General features: G+C 37.0%; 1 protein-coding gene across 3 annotated transcripts in view; it reads right to left on the reverse strand.

Annotated features, from left to right (window-relative positions):
- Positions 1-271: 271 nt before the first annotated feature.
- The window catches only part of GABRA4 (gamma-aminobutyric acid type A receptor subunit alpha4), a 60,601-nt gene continuing 40,529 nt past the window's right edge, over positions 272-20,343 (reverse strand). For all 3 annotated transcript variants that reach the window (XM_044387647.3, XM_044387646.3, XM_026508831.4), the window contains one exon: positions 272-805. In XM_044387647.3, coding sequence (XP_044243582.1) covers positions 272-805 — 534 coding nt within the window. The remainder of the gene's footprint in view (positions 806-20,343) is intronic.

Here is a 20,343-nt window from a genome sequence, read left to right on the forward strand (position 1 = left end):
TCTCTTGTCCCAACTTTCCAGGATGGTCTGCAATTCATCTAATTTGAATGCTGAATTGATTCTATTCAAATCATTTTTCTGCAATGAAAGATGGCTCACTCTTCACTGAGGAATGAATTAACTCTCCCAATAACTGGCTTGAATTTTTTAAATGTAAAAATTACATAGACTTTTTATTTTAATAAAGAACAATGGTTTATCTTTAAAAACATTTAAAAAGGCATTCTGCATTAAGTTCATCATATTTTAGGAAACTATTCTAGCAACAAAATTACATTAGACTTTCCGATTTCTCCATCGTGTCCTTAGATAAATAAACAACCCAATAGACCATGTTAAATGCCCCGAATGTTACTGGAAAGAGAATGCGGGCATATTTGTCTATTTTGCTTGTGCCAGATCCAGACGGTGGTGGGACAGAGGGAGGAGTAGCGGCTGACGACTTCCCAGAAGCCCCTACGGTATTAACGGTGGTCTTAATTCGCTCCAGTCTTGATCCAAACACACGGCGGGTAGAAGCAGATGCAACGGAAGCCTGTTGGGACACATACCCAGGTCTACTAGGAGTAGAAGGAGGAGCAGCTAGAGGTGCTCTCGCGGCAGATATTGTTTCCGCTGCATTTGCATGGCTGAATGGGTTTGGACTGGAAGCTAAGTAAGACTTCGATGTGACTTCAGAACATCCTTGAATAACTGCGGAAGATTTGCTCGAATGGTTTCCCACCTCAGTTCTGTTGCCAGCATCAGATTCAGAGTGAACCGAGGCATTTGTTCTTTTTCTCATGTTCAGATTGGCATTTGTGTTCTAAAAAGGTATATTAAAAATTACATTGATTATGTCATTTTATGTAGATTTACACAAAATTTAAAGGGATCATATAAGTAAAGTTCATTGTTTCTATAAAACAAGCTGTTATCAATATGCTATAGTCACTCAGCTTGACGTAAAAACTTAAAAATACCTGAATGTCTTTGAAACTCTGAATCAAAAGAATGTCTTTGAAACTCTGAATCAAAAATCTATTTCAAAATATTGTCCACTAATATAAGTAATCAGAATTTAAATCTATAGAAAGATTTGGTTTTTAGGACTATAAACTAGACTTATGATTGATTTTGTTTTAGGAGTTCATGATGATAGCTGTAAAACTTCTTTGTTCCGTTTTACTGTAAATGATATTCTGTGTTAGGATGTATACCCTTCAGTGAGTGTTACGTATGCTTGTTTTATAAACAGAAAGATCTGTACTTACTCTTGTGCACAGAATAACAATAATGACTATCCATATATGCATGACATTTCTTAAGAAAAGGAAACTCCAAAAGCTTAAATTTCCAAATCCCTGAAATTTATTTTCATAATCTTACATAGGCAATCATACACATTATTATAAAATCTGTAAATCCTAATTCATTTTATGTTTTCACCACAATAATAAAAAGACAAAGGAGCATTAATTTTAAATGAATGTTGTATTAGACATATAAACAGCATCACCATACCATTGCATAACTTCTGAATTCAAACTATTTACCAAGAAAGGGTGTTTAAATCAAAATGGAACTCACTATTTTCCATTAAATTATTTTATGTGTAGAAAAAGACTATACTTGAATACAGATGCATGATAAAGATTAAAATTAATTCTCCTTATATTCTGACAGGCACGATAAATAACTGGATAGCCAACTATAGACTGTCCATGCTAATGAAGGAAAACAATGCTCAAATGATTGCCGAAATAGTCATGTCTGTCTCTAGAATATACCATGATTTTTTTTGTAAAAACATGTCTTCCTTAATTATGTTTATTGTAAGCTACATTAAGGGTATATTATAATTGCCATCTATACCCTCTCCTCTTACCATTTTATGAAATACATGGTAAGTGAGAAGAGGAAGAAGGAGAGGAAGAAGACCAGCTCACAAGTGGGTGATTAGAAGGAGCCAGCCTACAGGAATATCACAGATGAAATCATATACCATTAACAGACAGCTCATTTTACAGAGAAAAGTTTATTCTACAAATATAATCCTTTTTCAAAACTACACCCATCAAGCAGGTTGAAAGTGTTTAATCCATATCTAATATATTTGCTTCAAATTTGCTAAATAGAGAAAGAATAAAAGCTTCACAAAATATAAAGCCAAAGTAAGATGTGAGAGGTTTGGAAAGTATTCTGCATGTCAGTCTGGAGTATTCTTCAAAGCAGGTTCAGTTGAACTCATAAGAAAGAGTAATCTAACATATGGCTCCTAATTTTTGGGGAGACAATTGAAACTGAAGTCGACGTCAACATAAAAGCTAAAGATACTATTATTTACCCTGCACTTTTCCTCTACAAAGCACATTTTAAATGTCAATTAATCCTCAGATTTTGAGTCTCTTTTTACAGAATGGAATAATAGTCAACTGATTAACATTAATTTTGAAATGTCATACACACAGTGAAGAATATAAGGAAGAATAAGTTCTATCCACATTTAAAGAGCTTACACAATCCTTGACAAGATGCTTACCCACACACATGATACCATCAAAAATATAACAAAAAGTAAAATATAGTGAAAGTCAAACCATAGCAAAATGCTGACTATACTAAGAAAAGAAGGGAAGAAAGGAATAGCAGACCAATTAAACAAGCAGGAAAGAAACATGTGTTTTCAAATATAATCTGATATTTGCATACTGCCTTCTTCCACCAGAAGTTAGGTTGCTCATAATCTTTAGAAATCCATATTTTTCCCAAAATTAATTCTAAGAATTAGAGGCTTCCACTTCTGGTGAAAATGGAGTAAAAGGGACTGAATTTACTCTCCTGTATGAAATGACAAGAAAAAAAAAAACCTGGACAAAATATGTGAACCAAGTGTTTTTTGAAGACACTGAGCATTAGACAACATAGAACCATAATCCTTAAAAGAGAAGAAACAAAGTTTCCATGCTGTAGAAGAGGAAAGGAGAATCCAGGAGAAATAGAACAGATTCCCTGAATTGAGGACATGAACAGAGAATCTGGGGGAAGTCAAGGTGGCTAGCATTCATGGAAAAAGTAACAGAGAAGTATATGCTAAAAAAAAAAAAAAAAAAGTGAGAGAGAGAGACAGAACTTCAAAAATCTGAAAAAGTCCCCATTGATTGTTTTGCTAAGCACATATCAGTTTATGAGTATGAAGTACTACCCAAGGCTACAAAAAGAACCCCTTAAAAGGATTAGAAGAAACAGTACCTGAAACACTCAAAACCACGGATAATGCATGTTCTCACCAGCCATACTGTAAAATCTCACCATTCATGTAGCGTTTGGTAGAGTACTTTGAAAGACCTTGCTTCAGTAATATGGAATAATTAGCCCTAAACGCAGCTCTAGTCCTGCTGAATGAATTATTAAAGTAAGACCTACCTGAAAGGATGAAATTAACTCTAAGTGATTTAGGAGGGCCCCAGAAGAAAGCACAAGAACATTTACAGGATTCTGTCTTCTTTCCCTCTAGGTCCACAACTTTCTGCAACTTCCCAAAATCCCAAATGTGAATCATGTTCTATATCGTTGATTAAATACAAAAATTGCAACAAATTTTCCTCCTTTTCCATATTCATGGCCACTTGTGATATGAATGTCCCATTCCTCCCCCATTAAGAGATGGAGTTTATTTCCCCAAGGCTTCCTTGTAACTTTCTCTGGCCAACAGTATGCGGTGGAAGTGATGGGTGTGTCATTTTTGTCTTAGCCTTAGGAGCTCTTGCGTGCTTCCACTGTCTCTCAAAACATTGCCATCAACACCACTGAAACAAGCTAGGACTAAACTGCTAAAAAGATCCTTCGGAGAAGAGTCTGTCACCCTAGTGAGGCTATCCTAGGTTACCCAACAGCTAGCTGATCACTAGACACATGAATTCGTCCCAGCTAAGAGAGGATGAACTGCCCAGCCAAGCCTAATCAAGATCAGCAGAAAGTCCCAGTTAAATCATAGACTTGAAAGCAAAAGTAAATGTTCATTGTATGCCACTGAAATTTTGTATGTGTTTGTTGAGTAGTATTATTATGGCACTAAATAACATATATAGTGATCCAATTAAATTAAGGGTCCTAACAGAAGTATTGCCAAACTTCTTGTGAAGGGGAAGTTCTCAAACATTCTGGGAGAAGTAGAAGGCTGACCTGCCCAGAATTCATCAAAGACCATTAGGGGGCCCTGTTGCCTAACTCCACATATTAGCTAAAGGACCTAGATATTTTGCCCTTTAAATCCCATTCTTAAAGAATAACAGTATTTTAAAGCTGGGAGAAATTCTAAAATTTCAGTTCCTCATTTTAGGTGTAGAGGAAAGTAAGAACAGAGAGGTTATGACTGGCTTGAAGTCATGCAGTGAGTAACTTACAGAGTGTTTTGCCATTTTTTATAGCGTCTTGATAAACAAATGTGGAGGAGACATTAAAGAACTTAATAAACTACACCTATCTATTTGAGTCAGTTAAGTATTTGTAATAGTCCAGTACATTGTTCGAAACTGATTAAAGACTTGGAAATCAGAAAAGAGTACAGCATGTTCTTTCAAAGTCATGGAGGAGCATGTTTAACGAGTCCACCCAAGGATTATTAAGCTTGAGTTTGATTTTGCTATTTAATATTGGATTTGAGGGCAAACACTGTGAAGTTATGTGCTAACTTGTAGATTCCTGTACAGTAGAAAAGACCACCAAATGTACGTTATGGTTTTGTTGCCCTGTAGGATATCAATCACTTCTACATCTAACCTAGTATTTATTGTAGTGCTCCATTTCTTTAAATGGCTACTTATAACCATTAAAAAGATTTTGAATCAGTTTTACCATTTATGTGGTTTCCTCATTAATTAATGAGTTGGATAAAATTTTGACAAATGTCCATTTCATATTTGTATGAATGCTCTTTTGATGGTTTGAAAATTATATTCTGCCTGCATATATTATTATATTCTCACAACATCTACTATTAGACAAGTTATAAATATCAAGGAAATTAAGCATAGACTTGAAGAATACACCTGGAGAAAGAAAGTGATCCCAAGCCAAAGAGATAGGCTCCATCTAAGGTGATTGGGGAAAAAAAAAAATCAAATAAACAAGAGACTTCATGAAAATGGAGGGAGTGGCATGAACTTTGCTACTAGGATTACCACTCCAAAACAAAAATCAAATCCTTTCATTCTTGGCTTAAAGCTATGAGGAAGCTTCTAGAGTATAAAGACTATCTTATTAATCACTGTAGGAGAATGCACACAGCAGACACCCACTTCCTTTTTTTAATACATTTCATTGAAATGGATATATTATGGAATCAAGATATTTTTTCAAAATAAAAAAACGAAGAGAAAGTGTTAAAAATGTTCTATCTGGCCTCCAGATTACCATTCCTTTGTTGACAGGGCAGATTTCTAGAATATTGCAGATAGTGCCTAAGGTGTATGTTACCTTGATGCAATCCCAAGTCTGACTAAGAATGCCTTACGAGTCTCAATACTCTGTATATCAGAACCCACATAAAGGAAAGCAGAATTAGACTGATTCGGGGCTTAATCTTTGCTTTCTGCCAAGCAGCCAAATAATATATTCAAGATATTTTGTACTGATATCTCAAGGACTACTATGTAAAAAGTAGTTGTCAGTTTCCATTGTGACAAACCACAAAAAGATTGAAAAACCTGCTGACATACCTCGCACAAGATTCACTAGGAATACTATACACATAGCCTCGAATTTTGGAAATTTGGAATTTTGTGTCAGAGTGATGCAATGTTGAAACTTGAGTGGCATCATCAGTACTCAGCAGACACGCAGTGGTTACAAACAAGAAAAGCACCTAAGCTTCATTTGAATTTTAAAAAATGACTTAGTTAGAAATCATTTTGTCATTAGTCATAATAGCCCAAAGCAAGGAAACTGGTGGGATAAAGATGCGAGGTGGCAAACTCAAACATTCCCAACAAATTAAAGCAGCAACGGGCAAACAGGAGCACATCCAAGCAATTCGTCAATCACGACTGTGATCTGACACAATTTCCAAAGAAGTATTATCAACTGTAAAAAGAAATTCATCTCCACTTATTACTCCAGCAGCAATGAGATAAAGTGACTAAGACGAGCTTTGCAGAATACACGCTACGTTCACATTGCTTTCTTGAGAAGCTAATGAAGTTTAATAAAATGTAATTTAACCCTTCCAAATTAAAAACAAACAAGGCTAATAATGAACGGGTTTATCTTCTAGAATATCAATGAGTCAAATATTTTAAAAATCCAATAATGTAAAGACAGTTATTCCAAGCCATTCTGACAGGACCTCAGGGGCTAGCCACACATCTTATTTAATAAGGAAACAAACAAGTACAGTAGAGCAGCTGAAACTACACTCCCAGGTAATGATTTACTGAGGACTCTCAGTAGTGTTTTTAGAAAATGCTACCACATAGAAATGAATAACATCTCCTCCAAATAAATATGCTAAATATTTCATAAATAGTTACCAGGGGACTCAATCATACATTGAACAACAAAATGTAGAAATGAAAATGCTAAGTTCTCTATTTATTGTATTTCATTTTCTCCCAATGTTACCATTTAATTCAGTGTTTGTATTTCCATAAGCTATGAAAATACTACTTTCAATATCAGGCACTGGGATAAAAAAATTTATGTCTTCAATTTGAAATTACCAGAGAACAAGACCTTACAGAATTTATTCATTTTGTCTTTACAGGTTTAGAAGCTGAAAGTTTAAAATATTAGGATTTCTTGAAGACATGCAGTGTGGTGGTTAATTTTATTTCACAGTGATTGCTTGTGCCTCTTTTTATTTGCCAATGCTTTGTATGTTAAATATATGGCTCTAGCAGAGGAAATCTCTTTGTCGGAGCTTTCACTAGTCAGAGCAGAAGCTCTCAGTTTGATCAAGTGGACTTGACCAGAATGCTACCTGCAGTTGCTCTGGGAGCTGCATTCACCGATGCTCCCAACATAACCCTGGAGAGGGTAGAGGGCAAAGGACACTTCACTCATTTTATCCAAATGCAAACGTTAACCTGGATGAATCTTGTCTTGCTTATTAATGAAAAGCAGCATTATAGTCATTCTAAGTGTTTATAAGATTAACCTGGGGGGGGTGCCTGGGGGGCTCAGTTGGTTAAGCATCCGACTCTTGGTTTTGGCTCAGGTCATGATCTCAGGGTCTTGAGATGGAGCCCCACGATGGGCTCCATGCTCAGCAGGGAGATTGCTTGAGATTCTCTTCCTCTCCCTCTTCCTCTGCCCCTCTCCTGCTCACATGTGTGCATGCTCTCTTGCTCTCTCTCAAATAAATCAATAAATCTTAAAAAAAAAAAAAAAAAGAATAACCAGGGAGCTATTAAAAACTCAGTCTCAGGCCTATTTGCAGGAAGCCTTATTTATTAGATATGATATTGCTAATGATCAGAGGTCAGAAATTGGGAAACACTGGCTAAATAATTAGGATTATGTGCTCCCAAATCAGACAGACCTGGACACAAATATTGAATTTGCCTTTTACTAACTGTGAGATACCTGGCAAGTTATTTAACCTCTTGAAACCTCAAAATTCTTGCCAAAATAAGAGTAATAATGGTACCTTCCTCATAATGAATAAATAAAATAATGCATGTAAAGTACTTATAACGTCCAGCACATAGTAGGCATCAAACAAACATTATATAGAAATAATCCAGCAGAAGGTAGATAATGAGATCCTGTCCCCAGAAGAAAAAGGTATGTCACTCATAAATAAATACCACTATGGTAAATAAACTTTTAGAAGATATTTTCTGGATTTCTACAAAAATATGACCGCCATTTCTAACAATCAGAAAGGTGGAGGAACACTGAAGCAAGGGACAGTCTGTGGTGTAGGAGGAAGTCATCCATGAAAAGGATGTTGTTGGCTGAAATGAGAAATAAATATGAGGAAATACAAAATGCGATACAAAATTAAAATGCATATTTAACACAGTAAATGGAAGAATTAACACTATAGTAAATCCTATAACTTGTGATGTAAGACAAATATAAAAAGCTCTTCTAGGAAAAAAATAGCAACAACAGCAACAATGGTTAACTTTTGCTGAGTGGTTCTTCTGCAACTGGCACTCAGCTAACATGCTTTTAACTAATTAGCTGCCACAACCATGTGTCATGCTCCATGTAGGAAAAACTGTAGCCATGAGTATTTCGATGTCCAAAAATGATGTAGGTTATATAAAAAAAGGAATCTCATATATTACATCAGATCACTGGTCTCTTTCTGGAACTTTCCAACTGTTAGTAAAGTCTAGAAACTAGTCATCAGGGAAACAGCAAAGACTGGAGGAAGTGATGTAATCCAGCTTCGAGGAGGATAGTCACACCACATTATACCATGAAAAGACATACGCAGAACATTGGCTCAAAATGAGAACTTTGGCAACCTACTTTGGCTGGCCCACTTTCTAAATATAACGGAATATTAAAAAGAATTGAATCTGTCGATATATTGTTCTTGCACTATAGTATCACTTTTCTCTCTTATTTCAATTACGGAAGTCAAAAGGACTTTCTTCCACATTTAAATTGGATGCAGGAAATGGGGCAGTGAGAACACTAGACTTGGGATAGTAGAAGGCAACAAAAGTCAAAGAAGGTAAAATAATCAAAAGATTAAGAGGTTTTAGTCATTACTAAAAACTGCACTGTGTCGCGCTCCAGATTCATATGTTAAAGTCCTAACCATGCACCGTGTGATTGTATTGGAGATAGGATCTTTAAGGAAGTGATTAAGGCTAAATTAGGTCATAATGATGGAGCCCTGATCAGCTAAAACCAGTAACTTTATAAAAGAAGAAGAAACACCACGAGCTCTTTCTCTGTGTCCAAAGAGGATACAACAAGAAGGCAGCCATCTGCAAGCCAGAAAGAGAGCTCTCACCGAAACCAGCCCTGCTGGAACCTTGACCTTGGATTTTCTAGCCTTTAGAACCACGAGAAAACACATTTCTGTTGTTTAAGCCATTTTTGCTATGGCAGCCTGAGCCGACTAAAACAATTCTCTAACTTCAATAAAAATTGAATACACTAACTTCAATAAATTGAAGGCATATATATTTTAAGATTTTTAAAATACTGAATATTAATTAATCTCATAAGAAAAAATTAACAGAACCTAAACAAGCTTGCAGCTCTCTCTCTTTTCAGAATTTTTTCTTTGTTTCTAGTCTGTTCTCTTCTCCACTGAGGGAGTATAACCCCAAATCCTGGATAAAGTTAAGATACAAGACAAACAGAGAATGGAGATGCCTTTGACAGGAATTAAGCATTGATCTCTTTGTAATATTCTTAGTTGTTCTTGATGAATAAAAATACTTTCATACATTCCAGGGAGCATCTACATTCTCTTCCTAAACTGAACAAATTGCTTGGATGTAAGATTCCTCTGGGATACTTTTTGAGCTCCTTTCATCTTCTCTTCACTCAAATCAGAGGAATTTGGTTAACTGGGGCTTTTATTTATCTTTCTAGTTTGGACTTAGCTCCAGATCCTTCTTAACAACCCCATACTTTTCCCTAAATATTTTTGCCTCTCTTCCTATTATGACTCTACTATCTGACTCTCTCTTTCTTTCTCTCTCTTTCTGTGTGTGTGTGTGTGTGTGTGTGTGTGTGTGCGTGTGTTGTAAATTTCAGGGCACTTATTTGTTTAAATATTGGGAAAATATCATTAATAATATAATTTATAACTTTTCTTTTCCACATTTTATATTAAGATTTTTTTTAATCCTTAAAAGTGGCATTAATATAAGTAGATATCTGATTAAACACTGCAAAAGAAATCTTACCAAGTTTTTAAATCCCTAACGTGGGTGGCCAAACGAATTTATTTTTTAAAGCATGCACATCATCCTATGGAAATGATTTGCTTCAGCTTCAAAATATTCGGAAAATTACAATTGAACTTAGAAAACATTTAGACACTGCTTTTTTTCTTACTATAGACTTGATAAGATTTGATTATAATAAAATTGTGCTATGATAAATACCCACCCAGAAGGATTCAGGTTCATGCCAACCATACAGGAGGCTGATATACTGAGTAGCCTGAGTCATAATTTTATCTGCATCGGCAAAGGCAACAGGAGAACTATCCAAAAAGCAGTAATTTATCAAGACCAGATTCTCAGTATACATCTGCTGGAAGGAAACATTTCAAAGTTCAAGCATTATCAGTCACATCCCTTTGTAAAATCATAGCTACGCGGTGTAAGAAAGCCTTTGATGAGCCGAGAACCTTACCTAAAACAGGCTGAGTTTCTTTACAATATTAGACAATGTTTGCCTACTGAATCTAAACATTTATAATAGCTTCAGTAGATTTATTTAGGAAAAAGAGCTCAAGTGCCATGCTTCATCTCTTGTTGGAAGTGAGTAGAAGACCCACAATCAAGCTCATAAGCGATAAAGGACTTACTGAAGGCATTGATTCACCCCATTATTAATTTGTCCAACATATATGTATTGAGTGTCCAGTTTTTCAAGTTACTTTGCTGAGCATTGGGAGTACAGAAGTGAAAAAAAATACAGTGTTGGCAACTTCTCTCAGGAATTATTTAAAAAATTATAATAACCAATAAATGCTATAAAGGAAAATTAAGGAAATTAGGGGGTACATTACCTGGTCTGATTGCTGAGAAAGCCTCTTTGAGAAAGTGAGTGAAACTTTAGGGATGAGTAAGGCTTAACCAGGTAAAGGAGGGACTGGGGGGGAAAGGAAGGAAGTGCCGTATGGTAGTAGGGACAAATTCTAAAGATTTCTCTCAGTAGCATAAGGATAAGGAAGGCTGAGAAACTTCCTTGTCAGCTAAATTTGAGATCCCTGAGAATGTTCTAAAATCTTCCTTTTCTTTTCCTCCTCTTTCATTGTTTTGAAATGGGCAATTAAGGCAATGCTTTTCATTCAGGGCTACTCTCACATAATTAATGTCTGATGCTAACACTTGCCAGACAGAGACCATGAATCCCCACCAACATCTGTACGATGTACTGAGTACTTACTATGGACCAAGCACTACACTAAATGGTTTTCACAAATAACCTCACATATTTCCTGCAACCACCTGGGAGCTAGTATTAACATTCTTGGTTTTTCCAGTGACGACACTAAAGCCTAGAAAAGTTAGGTACTTCTCCCAAGGTCAGACAATTAAAATGGGTCAGGAGCATGATTTGAATCCCAAACCCACACTGTTAACCACTTCGGGATGCTGCCTACAACAGCAAATGCATATGTTAATGGGATTGAAGGAAAGCAGAAAAGGATTTACCTGAAATACGTCCCCAACAACCCAAACCAGGTGAGCGACAATTACAAATGCTTGGTTTTTCAGAATTGATTTTATTTACATTTATTTGGTTTCTATCAGAAGCTAAATACTGTATTATGCTTTGACTCACAAAAAATCTTTCTCTAATTAATCCTTCCTTTCCAGTATGTGTGAAAATTGTTTTAGTTTTTACAGATTCCTCTTTCTCCCGTTCGTCCTTATATTCTTCCTACTCCTTTGGTGCTTGGTTGTCATGACCTGTTTATAGACATTACGTTGTATCTCAGCTATCCTGTACATTTTGAACGGTTTTAAAATGAATCAACATTACCACTCAAAATCTGTATCTGCTATATAATGAAAATATTTTTATGATGATCTTCTGCAAGAGGGCAGCTGTGCCCCAACTTTCTTCCCCAAACTTTCTCTTAAGTTGGCATATAGCACTTTCAAAAGATGTTTAAAAATTTACTATTCAAGTATATGATATGCTAAAGCCGAATCATTTTTCCCCCTGGTGCATAAGACACTGCAATTTCAACTTTAATTGTAACCCAGAGAAGGTATCAACATAAGCAGTAGCTCTAGTTTCCAACTTGAGAATGATTCTTCAAACATGTAATTATCTACAAGTAATTAAAGTTAATGAAGTTCAGCAATCCATGTGCCAAATTATGTATAAAGTTAATGTGTGTACATATGTGTGTGTAGTAGAAGAGGTCTCATTAAGCCACCTATTGTGTATGCTCTTGTATTTCCAAAATCAATCCCTTTCCCTAGACTTTACGAATGGAAGCACAGTCAATTGGTCATAAAGCATATGTTGAATTATCCTTTTAACACAATGCATTACAAATCTACTCCATCTACAGTAAAACAGCGCATTAAGTCAGAACAAATTGACAGCCTACCATGACACCACTTGGTAGCTCTTACATTATCAAACAGACGACCCCCCAAATTGCTGAAGCCATTTAGATTTTCTCCAGGAAATAATTTGACTTGTCCTGAAGAGTAAGTACCATGCTATCAGCTATAGTTTCCAATGGGGCATTATCAAAACCATTCAACATTTAACAAGGCTCTCAGGCTGAAACAGCTGTTCATCCAAAGTGAAAATTTTAAAACTTTCTCTGAGCCTAGATAATCTTACTTGAGCTAGAAAATAAAGTATTAGACTATTTTGCATGTTCTACCATTTTATGACAAGAAAGACAATTTTGCACTTCAGTAAAGGCAGATTGCAAATTTAGCATGAATTGAACCAGTAGCTGAGTTGCAATTTATGGTAAATGGCTCATCAGCACATTAATGTATATCACCAAGATAACCACTTCAGCCAAGCAGGCCAGAAGCTAGATGGCCCAAATATCTGGTAGGAAGCAAGAAAATTGTGCCCTCTACAAACATCTATAAAATGAATCTTAAAACCAAAAGCTACCAAATATCTATTTTCATTATCGTTCTTATTGGCAGGATATTAGTAGTTAAAAACCAAAGTCAGAACCAAAGGTTCTGAAATCAGGTAGATTCAAGTTTCGGATTCTGCTAAATACTAGCTCTGTGACCTTGGGGGGAGTTATTTAGCCTCTCTGTGCTTCGGATTTCTCCTGGGTAAAATGAGGATAATAACAATAGTACTTAGAGTGACTGATGGGGTAGTCCATAAGGTGCTTAACACACTACTGAGAGCACAGTAAGCAATCAGTGCTTGTTAAATATTAATATCATATTGTATCATTTCATATTCTAAGGTAAAAATGTGGATAGTCCCTATGAGGTAAAATACTACAACATAAGTTTCCATTATTTCTCTCCTCAGATATTCACTGTATTTTTTTCAATAGAACTGAAATTAAATGAATACTGTACACCTCAGAAAATGTTGGAAATATATGGGAACACTGTGCCCTGCTCAAAATTCATCTTATTTCCTATTTCTAGATGGAGATAATCAGCTCTGTTCCTTGGAGCAATGCTAAGAACTAGCTAAAACCCAACTTGCCCAGATCTGTCAATTGCAGGAAGAGATAATCAAAGGTTCCTGTCTAAAAGGTTTCCTTCTGGGCTGATGGATGTTTGAAGAGAGACACAAAATCAGGAATCCTGTGATTTTGTTCTACTTAATTATGTTAGCAATTAAAAAAAAATTCACACTTTCCCAACACATACTAAAATTTCTCTTACATCACAAGAAAGCAAATGAAAATATCAACTCCCTCAATTCCTCAAGCTTTTGACCCCTTCTAACTACCGTTCTTTCTATCACTGCCAGTTCAGGGGAAAATTGTCTACATTTATTATTCCTGATTCTTCACCTGTCACTTACTCTTCAACCCATTATTATTTTATATCCCCTCCTATCTTTCCCTTAAAACTCTTTGTGGATTATTCCAACAGCACTTTTTAAAATCTGTGTCTCACCTACTATCTCGGCAGCATCTAAAACTTTTGGTCACTTCTTCCTTCTTTTTTCCCATAAACTTCACAGTCTAGTCATGTTCCCCTTACCTTTCTCAGTCTCCGATGTGGGATGCTCTTTCTCTGCCTAATTCTAAAATGCTATCTTTCCAGAGGGTTCAACTCTCAGACATCTCCATTTTCTCCATTGTTGGGTAAATAAGCCTGTCCTTGGATCACCATCTCTATATCAATATTATAAAATCAATGTCTACTTCCCAAATTTTTCTCCAACCTGAAGAGCCATATATCCAGGAGAGTATCACTCAGATACACTAGAAGCATACTAACATTTTAATTGGTTCATTCATACATCCACTCACTTATTCATCCCATTATTCAACACATATTTATTGAGTGTTTATTTATATTTCGGGCACTGTTCTTGGCTCTGGTGATACAAAAGTCGAGAAACAGCCAAAATTCTTACTCTTACAGAAACTACATTTTTGTCCAAAGTCAAATCTATATACAAATTTATTCATATCTTATGAATTCAACGTATTTATCCTTACAAATACATCCCACCTTACAAATACATCCATAATAACACTTTGGTGATCTGGGCCCTGCCTCTCAGTCCAGTCTTATCTTCCCTATTATTCTCAAACCCTCCTCATAACTACCTTGTTACCCTAGGGTGCCTTGCTGTTGGTGCCTTGTCTGTTTTTATTTGGTTTACCCAGGACATTACTCCAGACAAAATGGTGGCTTACTGCCTTTCTCTGACTAGAGGGTACTCTGTCTACAGAACTTTGATCGGGGGGAGAGAGTTTGACCAAAAGTTCAAGTTAATATCCCTTGAGTAATCCTAATTAACAAGAGACAAGAGTTGGTAAATAAGTATCCCACTTCTTTGTCAACCAGTGGGACAATTCTGAGGTGTGTTCCACACCTTCTCCGAGAGAATCTCTAGATGATGAGTACGGACTGGTAAATCTGCTTATTAATCATCCTTTATTGAATTTTCTTCCTTTCCATCTTAATTTCCTCACAGTGCTTCTTGGGATCACCTCAAAAAATAAAATGCTTGCACATAAATCCTTGCAGCAGAGCTCCGCTTTCGGGGAAACCCGATTAAAACACCTGGACTCTTGCAGGATGTCTTCATTTAGTTCTACAAGTATCAGCTGTATTGTCTTCCTTCCAGATCTTTGCACATACCCCTCACTGCCTTCTTTCCTCCATCTCATTTACCTCCCTTCTATGTTTTCAAAGGTAGTACTCAGCTATTGATTCCTCTGAGAAATTCAATGTGACACATCCACCACCATCATCAGAATACCCCACCACAGAGATGCTAATCTGAACTGTTACATCTTCACTCAGCATTCTAGGCTTTTTCCTAACCTAGCATGTAGCATACTGTGGGAGTGCCTCTCCCAACTGTGGGTTCCTTAGGGCTGCAGGGTTCTTATGTTTTCCCTTTCCCACTAACTAGCACAGTACCAAGCACGAAGAGCTAGTCAATAAAAACAAGTCAAATGAATAATAAATAAATGATGAGCAAACTGTATTGAAATAAATCAACAACAAAATCATTCCCTCCTATACACTCGGAACAGCAAAAATGAGTCTCACACAATGTGTCTCAGGAGATAACTAGTTGGCAAAGCTATATAGCCAAAAGCAGTGCATTTAAACCCACTTGGAAACCAGATGACATTCATTTATTCTACCCAGATTATACTTCCTGGGCTACTACAGTAGTTAATGAACTGTTTAATGAGTCAATCCTGGAATATTAACTGATAACCAGAATTAAACGCCTTTCCTCTCCTATTTTATACATTGGCTTGTTTAAAAGTATGACTGGATGATTGCGATTGAGCAGCGGAGCACTGCGTCCTGGATCAACCTTCTCCTTCCCTCACCCTCTGCTGCTACACGGGAAAAGCATGAGGTTCCCAGGCACCAACCTGCCTTTACAGGAGCAAAGCAATGGGAAACGTGAGTCTCTCCTTCAAACCAGTTGGAACATGTAGCCAGTGGCTGAAATAGCTTGTTAAACAAGGACTGGATTTTTCCTCTCAATCATAGTTCTAAAGCTATCAGTTATTGAAAAGCTGATTTTCAAAGCACACACTAGAACAGCTTTTCTGTACAGCTGCAATGCTATTTAAATCTTCCATGAATATATCCACAAACCCAAGAAAATTCTAAGCTGAAATACTGCTCTTAGAAAGGACATAGTAAAATAAGACCCTATTGGGGAAAAAAACCAGGAAGTGAAATCTGGTCATTAATTTTAATATTGAAATGATAAAATCAAGCCTATGGTTTCTACTCCTCCAAGCTAGAAAACCACTTAAAATCACTATTTGGAAGGTCAGCCTATAAGGTTCTTTTGTGAGACTCTTTGGTGGACAGTAGCAGTCTGCCTCCCACTCGTTCTTTAATACACCTCAGAAATGTGGATAAATGTCCCAGCTTGTGCTGTGGTGAGGCTGGAGATAGATGTAGAAGAAGCAGCAAGGCAATGGTTTGGCGACACTACACTGATCGATGGGAGGCAAGATCATCCTTGGAAATGACCGACCCCTGAACCTAAGTTTCTCTCCACAGTAAATCTCAAGTCCTATCTGCCAGGCCACTGTGAGGGAATTCCCAGCACCCCACCGGTGATCCTGGCACCACGGAGGCCACACTTTAATGTCACATTACCAGCCATATCATTCGCCTGCTGTGGTCAAGCAGCCCCACTGCAACGTTCAGGCTGCCTTTAGAGTATTTTATAATGTTGATACCTCTTTGAATTTCATCATAGTGGAAACTTCTAGACTCTAGCCAGCTGTGTCACAATCTGAGGTTCCCTCATTTAAGACATTCAATTTCTTCAAATTACCTACACATGAAATTCTATTGAGCACCAGTCACTATTAGAAATATTTTAGAGTCATTCGTTTGGCTGTCGATGAAAACCAGCTGACATTATATTTAAGAAAGTTCACTGAAGTCACCGACCAAAGAAAAGCCATGATGAAAACTGTTCTGTGTCCCATCAAGAATTGTGTAGCCCCGTGGCTCACATCTGCTATTTCTTAACTCCCAATATAACGGGATCTTCAGACCAGGGCCAAATGAACCTTGCTAAATTATGGATTCACTTCAAATAAGGAAATGCCATGCTATCCTATGAATATGCCAGGATGATTATAAGACATAAGACAAAGGGTGCACACAGCCTCAACACCTAGCACGATTCCTGGCACAAGTGGGAGTGTGAACTCAACAATGATTTGTTGAATAAACAGATGCATGAACGTGCATAAGCTGAGATGCTGACGTTTAAGAAAGGCTTACTAAACACCAGTATATTGAAAGTTCTATACAGATGTCTTGAGTCATCATTTGACCATAAAGCATGAATAAAAAGCTTAGGGCCAAAGAAAATTTGGATCAAGTCCATATTCTAAAGCATTGTGGAATTAATAAATGAAAATTTAATGCCATTTTGAGTTTTTGTTATGCCATGGAAACCTGCTGGTCCCTTGGTTTTAAAATAATTTTCCAGCATACTAAAATCAGAACTTTTCTCTCATGTTGTTCTTTCCTTTGTTTCCATAGGAAACAGTGACTTCCAGGCATCCGAGATGACACAACATAGATTGCCAAATTGCATGCCACCCGCAGTTGCCAAGGAGATAATGTATGTCATTCCTACAAATAACATGTTGCTCACGCCTTCATTTCCTTTATCTAGCTTTTTAAGATATTCTTCGCCTGAACGAATTCAGATAACGTTCACTGTGAACTGATGGAAACATTCCTTTTTTAAAAATGTGTTTACCCCATTCCCCCAAGACACTTGATAGCATCACACATGCCGTCTGTGGAAGGTCTGAGCATATTTTATGCCGATTTTAGAAGCAATGATTCAGCAGTTTTCGCTGGAAAAAAAAAAAATGCATCCTGAATTCTGTCTGCTTGCATTCTAAGTAAAGGTTCAATTAAATCCACACCTGGCACTAACATATTCCAGTTTGAATTGGTCTACCACAAAAGCAGCTGCACTCAGTTGAATTTACATGGGAAGGAAAAGAAGGAAAAGTTATAGCAAGCAAAGGGGGGAAAGATGGATGGAAAGAAGGAAGAAAGGAAAGGAGGGAGGGAAGGCAGGAAAGTAGGAAAACATATTTACTGAGCACCTACAGTATTCCAGATTAAACATCTGTAAGATAAACAGAATTAGAGAAATTAAAGATCCTGGCTGACATCATTTCACTAGCAAGAGGTTGAGTCAGTATTTGAATTTGAGTATATCTGGCTTTTTTTTTTTTTTTTTAAGATTTTATTTATTTATGTGACAGAGAGACAGCCAGTGAGAGAGGGAACACAGCAGAGAAGTGGGAGAGGAAGAAGCAGGCTCCCAGCAGAGAAGCCCGATGTGGGACTCGATCCCGAAACGCCGGGATCACGCCCTGAGCCGAAGGCAGACGCTTAACGACTGCGCTACCCAGGCGCCCCTAGTATATCTGGCTTTTTCAGAAGCATATGCTTTTCAGTTGTCTAGTGCGTAACAAATCACCCCGAACAGTCCCTTTCATGGCTTTGGAGGTTGACTGGACTCAGCTCGGCAGCTCTCACTCAGTGTCTCTCAGGTGGGTTTAGTGAGAGTGGCTGGGGCCGGAGCCACCTTGAAGGCATCCTCATTCACATTTCTGGGAGTTGATAATGGGATCGTCAGCGGAAATACCCTCCCTGTGGTCTCTCCATGTGTCCTGGGTTCCTTACAGCATGATAGCTGGGTCCCGATAGGGGATCTCAGGAGAGCCAGCCTCGATGTCACATAGCACCACTTCTACTGGGCTCACAGCCCCCCTGCTCAACCAGATTCAAGTGTGAGGGAGCATAGACTCCCCCTCCCATTGTAAGAAATGTATGGCAGATGACCAGTGGGGGAGGAGGTCTTATTACAACTACCTCGAAAAATGTTTTCTGTCACAGTATATTTTTTGCAATACTCCAAATGCCTCAAACAGCCTGAAACCCAGCCTTCAAAGGCTCTCTTTATCTGGTTGGTGGAGTAACTGGGGAGGAACGGTTAAAATGCTCAGCTTTAAAAGAGGAGTGAAGCAACTTTTACTGTCAGCTTGATGAATTGTGAAAAAAACCGAACATTGAAATTAAACTTTGGAATGAGTTTCTGATTAATTTTTGTGTGTGCTTAGCAGAATCCCTTTTTACTCGTGCGTTGTCAATTTTCAAAGCATTTGGATATCATGAAAACTAACTCTACACTAAAATTATATTGTGGCATACTCATACATAAGTTAGCACTGTATAGTATTACCAAAAAGTGCTTTTATCTAATTTAGCTTTTTGTACTTTATCTCATTTTTAATCTAATTATCTTTTTGTACTTAGATAAATGGGAATTTCCTACGTGAATTATCGGTTATACCTGCTCAACACGGGGCATGCATAGGTAGAAATAGTAACACCAAGTGAATGGCTGTTACAAAGGGTAACATAGTCTACGTGGAGCTATGTTCTTGTCATCTTAATCTGTCATTTACCATGAATTTATCAGGAGGCTTCTGGCTAATGTCTTTATCTTCTCAGCACTCTTATAAATTGTTCTAATAGTGAAACTAGCTAGGACTACACCATGAGATCGTCCAGGTGATACGAAACAGCCATAAGCCCTCCACTGACCACCCAATTTGTATTTTAACCATTAAAATGATCACATTTATTTATCCTTTGGAAATCAATCAAACTATTGTCATAAATAAAGAGAACCTCAGCCAGAAAATAAGATATTAACGACATGAAGAAAGAACACCATGGAGTAAACATAATAATTGGATTGTGGAGCACATTCAAACTGGGGAAGAACATTATGGTGAGCTAGTGAAAAGCAACAAATTCTGTCTCATTGCTTACATTACTGAGAGTGTATGATTGTGCTTACTCTACTGTGCTAAGAAATTGGTCTGGAATAAACATATATAATGTACATATTTAATGTAGCTATTTTTGAAATGATTAGCTCTATCATGAATCGGGCTGTACTACATCTTGCTAAATCAGGGATTATGAATATCATAATCCCAAACAACAGCAGAGTTCTTTCTTCCTTCCCAAAATAAGTCTGGCACATACTCTCATTCAGACCAACACAAAAGATGAAATCTTAGGATATCTTCTGTTAGGGCTTGAAGGGAAAAAAATTGAAGTGCTTAGGTAACACACAAGACAATGACAGCAAGTGCATGGCAGAAAGGACATCTTATTCAGTATTTCTCTTCTTATTTTCATACTTCTGATTTCACCTCACGTGTTTCAGCTCCAAATTTTACATCTCTCTGTATCCTGGTTTTGTTTTGTTTTTCCACCATGAGGAAGACCATCTGATAACAAAATTCCTGAGAATAAAGCAACAGTATTGATCTGTCTTACATTAAAGAACAACTGGCCTGTATCTTTCACCAACACTGCTCTACAATGAGGACTTGTGATCCCTTTTACTTCAATTTTACGTGTCTTGGAGCTTAGAAACCTCATAATGCTATGATTTCTAATTCTGCAAGTA

The sequence above is a fragment of the Ursus arctos genome, unplaced genomic scaffold, assembly GCF_023065955.2.
Source record: "Ursus arctos isolate Adak ecotype North America unplaced genomic scaffold, UrsArc2.0 scaffold_9, whole genome shotgun sequence".
NCBI classification, from domain to species: domain Eukaryota; kingdom Metazoa; phylum Chordata; class Mammalia; order Carnivora; family Ursidae; genus Ursus; species Ursus arctos.